The 9067-nt window shown below is 42.6% G+C and overlaps 1 protein-coding gene across 1 annotated transcript in view; it reads left to right on the top strand.

Moving 5' to 3' along the window:
* Positions 1 to 437: 437 nt before the first annotated feature.
* LOC8036865 (transmembrane protein 104) overlaps positions 438 to 9067 on the top strand; it is a 31923-nt gene continuing 23293 nt past the window's right edge. Inside the window, exons 1-3 of the mRNA XM_029994631.4 lie at positions 438 to 651; positions 1912 to 2033; positions 6394 to 6532. Coding sequence (XP_029850491.2) covers positions 607 to 651; positions 1912 to 2033; positions 6394 to 6532 — 306 coding nt within the window. The 5' untranslated portion in view covers positions 438 to 606. The remainder of the gene's footprint in view (positions 652 to 1911; positions 2034 to 6393; positions 6533 to 9067) is intronic.

The following is a 9067-nucleotide window of genomic DNA, read 5'->3' as shown; positions in this document are numbered from 1 at the left end:
CTTTTGACGGCTATTTCAGTTTCGTCTCGGGGTCGGTTTGATTTGATGATTGATCGTGTAGGGCAATTTATTTCTTCGCTCCTGTTTTTACGGGTTTTTCTTCGGCGTAGGAACAACACCGACTACAATTTCTCTTCAAGTTTATTGGTTTAGTTTTTTTATTATAACAGTATTTGGAGATGGTGTCCTCTCTGCCAAATTTTTCCTTGTGGTCCGAGCTACAAGATCAAGATTAAAAAATATATTCTATAGTTAGTATAATCTTGTACAAAAGAAAAAAAAATAACAAAAATTTGTATATCTGATTCGGTCTTTTGTTTTAAATTAATATTGCTTTAACAATTTTGCAGCTTCAGCAGTTTAACCACGCCTACTAGAGAGCGCAAGACGTCGTCCTATTAAATAAATATTTTTTTTCTTTGCTTGTCTATTCATTCATTCATTCAACCTCGGGGACTCCGGGAAAGCAGCTGTTCGGGGGGGTTGCGTCGTGTGGGGTACTCCGTGTAGTTATTCAAAATTTTAATGCGTTGACAAGTGTAGCTCCTTTGAGGTGGTTTTATAACGAAAGTTAGTCGGCTGAACTGAGCATCCTACATCGACAAAATGGCGGGGGACGGGCCTGACACCAACGATAGCTACTCTTCATTGGTATGTGGCGTGCACCATTTCTAAAGCTTGCTCGTCCTTTTCACACTCTTTTCGACCTCACACACAATTTTTTTTTTTTTTTTTTTTTTTTTCCAGTGTGCTATTTACGTAGCATTCGAGCGCCGGCTTAACATCTGCGAACTAAAAATTAAAAAAAAAAAAAAAATATTGTTTTTTACGAGACGCACTTCGGGATTTGTTCGCGTTTATTGGCGTCGGTCCCGATCGAGATTGAAAATTTATGACGTGGTCTAAAGTTTGACCGAAGCCACACATGTCGCAATACTTTGTTTGTTCTCATTCGCTGTATCAAGTTCGGTTAAACTTGCTCAACTCCGATTTCTCGCCAAAAGGACGTGGGTTTCGGGGGGGTGGGAATTTACCGAGTCACTTTTGGCACGCAGATTCGTTACAGAACCAGCCACAAAATTATAATAAAAAAAGTGTATATTTAATTTTCGTTTTATATCTGTTTTTTTTTTTTCTGTATCTATGTGTTTCATTCAAAGTTGTATGCAAAAAAATAAATAAGTATATATATATATATATATATATATATATATATATATATATATATATATATATATATATATATATATATATATATATATATATATATATGCTAACCTGAAGTGACAGAGTTACATTTGTTAATTTCTAAGCAACCACTGATCCATTTAGCAACTGCCTTAGTTCATATCAAAACATCATCAACCATTCATGTCAAGAGCCCCATAGAAATTTTAACATGACGACAACCTGTACATAATACCTCCTTTATCTTTAAGACGGTTGCCAACAGCCGAAAATCGGCCGGGGAGGAACTTTGGGTCACCCCACCCCCAACCCTAGACTTTCTACCCTCACAAATCTCTGGCGTCATGCAAGCTTCTAAGCCCACAAAGTACGGCGACCTCACACCATTGACAGGGTAAACGAAACGTATCCCCACTGTTAGCATCCCGAGGTCGGCTCCAGGAACACTAGTCACCGTAGTCCGTTGCAGGTTAAGAAATGCAGGGCAGGCTCCTCCCTTAAAGTCCTCCACCCTTTCCAGTGTAGCACATCAAACATGAGAAGGTTGAGGTAACAGGGAAAGAAGGAAACCACCAACCGTGGCAAACGGAGAGCTTTGCGAGAGGGTATTTGGCTTGCCTTTCCTAACCTGCAACAGACTGTAGTACCTAAATCTGCTTTACTTTCTGCACACCGAATTGCCGACTTTCAGTCGAGGTCTTGATTGTCGCACCAACGTTCCAGGTGGGACTGGTGTACATATTCAACCTGATCGTCGGCACGGGCGCGCTGACGATGCCGGCGGCGTTCAAGGACGCGGGATGGCTCCTGAGCCTCGTCATCGTCATCATCCTCGCTTTCATGAGGTGAATTCGTACCTTCCTAAGAAACTTTCCGCGAACTTGTGGGTCGCAGCGTACTAGCATTTCGAATCCAGCTGACCACTTATCTCTGTCTGGAAAGGTACACCGCTTCGGTGGCTTCTACCTAATCTAAAAGCGGGATTAGGTTTGTGTAGCTCTAACCTTTGTTCCTGTGGAGACAGACGGACCGGAAGAGACGGTTTTATCTGATTACACAAATGGTCAGCGGCAATATCGCAAGCCGGGGTTGGTGACAGCAGACTGACAAGACAAAGCCTGCTGGGATTGAATTTGGGTTACGGATGTACGCAGAGTGTGGGTGTGCGGTTCAGGGTACTCGAAAGAAGGCCGACGGAGGTAATTTCGGAACTTCGTTTGTCTGAACATTAGCCGTGGCACGTGACGTGCCATGGCATTGTTGCTTTTCTACTGGAACGTACCAGTAGAATGCTCGTAGTCATCACGTGTCCTTGTCTGGACTGTTTTCGGCTTCATAACATCGATAAAAGATGCAGGGGCCGGCAATCATGGGAATCCCTTTTTTTTGCCGCTGTTACACAGTCTTTCGTTTCCGTTACAGGCAGAAGGTGGCCTGATTAAACATTTATGAATTACATGTGTATACATAATTTTATTCAGGATAACATTAGAAAGAAAAGTATTTCAAATTTAGATATTGAGCTTTACTTGAAAATTGGCCATTGTCTCGGTGTCCTTTTGGGTGTCCTATATATGACTCGTGTGAGGAGCTTGCTGTACAGTACTTGAAAGCATGCTCAGAAGTTTCCTGCTTTCTTTTATAGTGCCTCTTTATCTGCATATTGCTTTTCTACTTGTTTTGTTTTGAAACATGTGAATGAAAACAAAAATATAGAGATTGACAGTATGAAAATGTAGCAGTGACAGAGTAGGGACATATATTTATCATACTTTGGTCAAGCAAATATTTCTTGGCTGGCTGTAACTAAATTCATAAGGGCCGTGTAAAGATTTTTACATTATGTTTTGCAACAATCTGCCGTTATAAGAAATGCCGATGGAAAAGCGTCAAGTCTCGCATGGTGTCCGTCACACCAATAATAGCAGTTAAGTTAATAGAACATGCCTAGGTGGGAGGCAAACAGGGTGTGAATAACCAAAAATAAAATAATTTTATTCCTTCAGCACATTAAAGAAGCGCACTAAACCACCTTCTGTGATAGTCTATTTATGGTGGTTATAAACTAAAAACAAATACCTCCGACTTGTATAACAATACCAACAATTTATCAGACGCTTCGTCTTCTATACGGGAGACATCATCAGTGCGGCCTGGGCCGCACTGATGATGTCTCCCGTACAGGAGACGAAGCGTCTGATAAATTGTTGGTATTGTTATACAAGTCGGTGGTATTTGTTTTTAGTCATGAATCCCGGCTTTTGGAACATTTTTGCATGGTGGTTATAAACTCAATCTATGGGCTATTCGCCTCGAGATCGAACCGCGTTGCCACCATGCGGCCCAAATTGGAAACATGTGAAAGCGGGGATACCGCCGTGCGTCGTCTGCTACGGGCGCACATTCTGAAGCATGTATCTCGACGACGCAAGCCCGTTTCCAACTGAGCTGGACCCTCCTAATTACACGCTTGTTGTTTTTGTTGTCGTTTCTTCCTACTAAAGGTTGTATTGTATAGCTTCGCATCCATGGAAACTCAGCAAAGCGATTATTATTAAGTTGGATGCTTCCATAATCTTAGTGTTGTGGTTTGTATACAACCGCTGGTCCCACATATTTTTGTTATCTTGCACCAACCATAGCTTTTATAAAACATTGAATGTTGGTTAAAGCTGTGGTTTGATTAAAAAATTAATCCAACTGATTGTTGCCCTTTAATTGACTAATCAGTTCATAAATTCGTTAGTTGATTTTTCACCGGTCATATTGGGTTAAAGAAGTTAAAACTACACTTTTTTAATTATTTTTAGTATGTCATAAATGGCATAATTGCATTCCCATTTTAAACCTCACGTTGGTGACGCCTACAGAAAATGAGCCTTTTAAAGTGAGGTAATTATTAAGTTATTATTTAAATGGTATAATTACCCTCAATGGCAATCACAAGCATGCTGAAGTGGTTTACCGAGCACGCCTGCGTCCTAAAAGAAATGAAGACATAAAAAATATTAAAGCAAGCATTTTTTGTTTTTACTTTTCTTTACTTTTTTATAACGCAGGATTCTGATTAAACGGGAAAAAAAAAATCGCAATTAAAACATCACTTGAATAACCTGAAGGTTAATGGATGAACTGCCCAGTCCCGATATGCGTTACGTCAGGGCGGAGGGTGATCGGAAAGTCTCGTGAGGGTTGCTAGCCCTCATCAGTAAACTAGTGTCGCTGCGGCCGATGCCGTCTGTGTCGTGGTGCAGGTAGTTTGCTTGAGTTGCAAGGCCTACTATGTTTGAATAAAAGATTATTTAGCCATAAATTTATAATATTAGCCTTTTGACATCCGCAACCCTCACCGAGAAAATTGAACCGGGTGAATCCACACTGCCGAGAAAAGCATGCAATAACATGCAAGCTACTGCGTTGCTCGGTTACACTCATTTGTTACACTTGTGGAATATATATTAGAATAGTTTGTTTCAGTTGTCCTGCCAAGGAACAGTTACCGGATCGTAACTAGAAGAGACACTTTCTCCTCATCCCAATGTAGTAGAATTGTTCCGACTCCGAAAAACTTATTTACCCTATGGCACAGTAAAGGGACACTTTACCTGCAGCGGAACTCAATAGCACGGTAATTTCTGATACAGCGCTAACTTCTTTTCATGCTAACTATTTATATTACTCAAAAGCTAAAAGTTACAAAAACAAAAATGCATAGAACCTGCGACTTCACAGCGTACAGTACCCGTATTATCTTATCCGGCTCGGAATTCATTGTTTCGTTGAATTCCAACGCTGGTAAACTGATACATCTATTTTAAAAGAAACAAATATTTAGCATAACTAGTGCAGTTTACCCGGAGACAGGCATCCGTCGTGGTGGTCCATGCTTCCCAACGTCTGCCTAGAGCAGACGACGCATCCAAACAAACGATTATTTAAATTTAGGCCGTACGCTGGTAACACGATTCGATCTTCACTGAAGCACCGGACGGTATCCGCACCATTTTCCGCTAAAATCGTTTTCTCACCGATACTGTGCGACAAAATAAACACAGGAATCTGCACAGTCTCGCGCGCGAACGTGGAGGGCTTATGGGGGGCGACCATGCTTCTATCCCCACTTTGATGGCAATGATAGCGCGACAGTAGTGCCACCTCTAGGTTGATCTCGTGGCCAATAAGCATCCTAAGTAACCAAACATTACATCCATGGGTGGCCTATTTCTCTATTAACCCCTTAACCGTTTTGGACAAGCCTAGCTCGTCAACATGGAGCCGTACCCAAACCATTCAAGACGAGCATGGCTCATCTACTTTCTCCGGTTCACGCACTCAGCCATTTTGGACTAACCTGCAGGCTCGTTCATGGCTTTGTTTGAGGCTCTGCCAACAGATGGCAGGACTGAATTTTTTTAAATTTTGCTCCCATTCTGTCTGTGTCTAGAAACTTGATTTTGAAGGCATCAAATGTAATTTTCAAGACAAGAATTAAGCAGTTGAGTGTCAGAAATTCTTCAAAAACTAAAAATGGTTGAGGGGTTCAAATCAGTATCAAAGATTCCATTACCTCGGAGCTATTGCCAAAACCAAAGAGCGCCATCGGACGAGGAGAAGAACTTCTCCTCTGCTTTTCCTTAGAGTGCCTTCATACACATGCTTTTGCTTAGCAGTGACTAGTGCCACTAAATAAGCTATGCTTCAGAGTAACGACACTTGGCCAACTGTGGCTTAAAATTATGGTTGCCAGTTACCTTAAGGTTTATCTGAAATCTCAGGAAACGCATTTCAGTCCATCACAAATACTTAAACAGTTTGTGACAGAGCAAAACAATATTGCATGAGCCTCCTAACACCAAATCTAATGCCGAAGAAGTCACACTTTTGAATTATGGCGAGCAGCAATTGCGTCTGCTTTGCATATCAACTAAAATGTTGACGCCCACAACAATGTCGGGGAACAGAGTGCCGATACTCTAAGCGCAGCTCATGTAGTGGCTCTAGTAGTGACATTTCAACCATTTTTCCACCCAATAGATTTTCATGTCCTTTGAAGTGTAGGTACTGTGTACTGAAGCATCTGTAGACCGTAGTTTGTTCTAGGAGGTGGCAGTCGCCAGAATCATGCATGCAGCATCATTGCAGAGGTTCTTACAGCATCATTATATTTTATTTTTACTCGTCTTTTTTTTTTTTTTTTTTTTTCAGCTACCTTACCACAACGTTTGTGATAGAGGCGATGGCCTCTGCAAACGCCTTGGTGCACTGGAAGACGCTGCAGCACTACAAGAGGGTTGTGGACGAGGACGAAAGCAGCATCTCTCGCTCCAAGCAGGAGGACATGGTGGTGAGTCGGCACTTTCTAATGCAGACTGCCTTGTGTTCTTGCATTCTGGCACGGTCTGTCAGACAGGCTTATTTCCACACCACACTCACGACGACGGCACTTGGGCATTCGGGTTCTCTTTGCGGTGCCGTTGTCAGCGCAACTCTTAGAGCGCCTAAGAGTTGCGCTCTAAAAAAGAAACAAAAACAAACTAGTGAAACCAGATTTGGTTCAGACATGGGTTTGTGAAGTGATACTAACAAAAGTGAAAGAAAAACTATATAACTGAATGTATGCTCGTGCTACAACGACACAACAAAACGCAAGTCAGGGTCAGCAGTCGTACGATCATTGGCATTGGTCTTTAAACGAAACAAATTAAAGGACGACAACGGCGCAACAGTGGTGCCACGTGCAGGTGGATTTCAAAGCCGCTGGGGAGGTTCTACTTTGTCATCGAGCCACCGTAGGTAGCATTCTGGACCTAAAAGAAAGGAACCTTCGTTTTGCGCACAATTTTTGTTGTTCCAGCGCATCGACATGGCGAGCTGCAGTCTAAAGCGCCCCCCGGCAGAAGCCTCCCTCCCACCGGTTCAGGTGGTGGTGCGGGGGGCGGGCCTTAAAGGCAAACACGTTAAACGAAACTTTACGGTACTAACCCTGGAAAAGGTACTGCGTGAGTACTAACGACGCCCGCACGGAGACGTGACCCCGGTGGTGGTGGGCAGCGATTGCTGCAGTGGTGTGCTTGCAGATTGGTTGCACAAGGCACCTCAAGGTGTCCCCATTGAATTTTTTTTACGGTTATTCTTTCGTGCTGCAACGTCTCTTTTGGTAGAGCGCAGCCTCTCTATGGTAGGGTTAGTTTTTCAGGAAGAAATGTTTGCGACATAGAGACGTCAAATGCCTCTGCGAGACTTGTGAATACATTTCACTTTGATGTTTTTGTCTTTGGTAGGTTAGTATTTGCTGTAGAGAGGTTCTGCTGTAGTTAATAAGTAGTGTTGCACGAATATTTGAATTTTCTGATATTGGTTTCAAATAATATGCTAGTGTTCGATATTTGCTTTGAGACTAACTGGGATGTTAATTTTTTTCGAAGTGTCGATTGCGGCGGGTTAGCTTCGTTGGGCGCACTTTTGAGCTCCGCAGGTGTTGCTTCTCTGCAGTGCAGCAGTGGTTTGCGAGAAGCGCGCTCGAGGAGGCAAACTCGCCACAGTCAACATTTCAAGAAGTGCAAACATTGCAGTCTGTGTGCATAAAAGAAAAGGACACTTTCAAAGCAGGATGGTGCACACACCATCCTGCTTTGAAACAGAAACGGTGTATGTCAATACCTGCAGTGCAGTAGAATTTTCTAAATTAAAATGTGGCTATTATGTAGGACTATACTAATTAGGCAGAGATGCCCTAACAACCTGTGCTCACCATTTTTTTTTCTTCAATTATTTGAGATTGGAATGATGTTTGTATGTACTAGCATGATTTATGAATCCCCTCAATTGGGTATAACTGGGAATATATATACCGTAAAATACCGGAGGGGCGCCCACCCAACTTTCACTGAAAACTGGGATAATCTAGACATGGGCACTTGTCCGGTCAAATCAGGCACTTAACGTACAATTTGCAGAATTCCCAAGTTTGGGAGATGTTAATAGTGGACACTTGAACAAGGTGGGCGCTTCCACGGTATTTTACGGTAGGTTTAATTTTATGTCGAATCTATTATTTCCTTTGCCATCACAATGTAGGCATTGGACCTTCTGAGGCCATAGTTCATAAATATAGAAATGTTAAAATTAACTTTGCTTAGAAAGGGTGAAGTGGAAGCTTGGGAACCACCTTCGTAAGCTCAGCTGGGTTTTTGTTTAAGCACGATGCAACAGTAGTGAGAGGCAACTATTCGATATTCAATTCAAAAATATTCGGCGAAAACCTCTACTCGCTTTGAAGTCAAAATCCACTACTCGCACACGACAATGGTGTGGAATTATCTAATAATTATTTTTATTTAGTGCTTTAGATTCCTTGAAAAGGTATCTGCAAAGAAAAATAATGTTTTTTCAAACAACCACATTTTTGGAAAAAAAAAAAAAAAAGATATTAGCAATATTTATTCCACAGGACGTAATTTAGTCGCAGTCACAACCTCTCCACATTTGAAACTCCCGCTCATTTGCTCCGCACAGAGGAGAAGTACGCCCCGCCCCTCACTCTTGGATTGACTTGGCTGCGGAGTTGAACGACGTACGCAGCGTCTCGACTTCCAGTGCATCTTATGTGCTACCACAGCCTTTTGTAGCTTCTGCGTTCTGTGTAAACTGCGCGCAAAATGGACCCTGAATTGAAGCGGCAGCTCCTTGGCCGCTGCGAGCAACTGGGTCTTAGGCCATACGAAGATACGTCACGGAGGACAGCTGCCAGCAGCGAAGACGGCGCACCACCTAAGTCCCCCAAGCCTTCAGCGCGCTTGGACGACACCCGCTGAGACACGGAGCATTCAGCTTGTCATGTTTCGGGGCAACGTGGCTGCTGGAAGACTCGCTGTCACTA

Source organism: Ixodes scapularis, unplaced genomic scaffold, assembly GCF_016920785.2.
Source record: "Ixodes scapularis isolate PalLabHiFi unplaced genomic scaffold, ASM1692078v2 PGA_scaffold6__148_contigs__length_123643588, whole genome shotgun sequence".
NCBI classification, from domain to species: domain Eukaryota; kingdom Metazoa; phylum Arthropoda; class Arachnida; order Ixodida; family Ixodidae; genus Ixodes; species Ixodes scapularis.
Note: the sequence above shows the minus strand (reverse complement) of the source record. Positions and strands in the feature narration are given on the sequence as shown.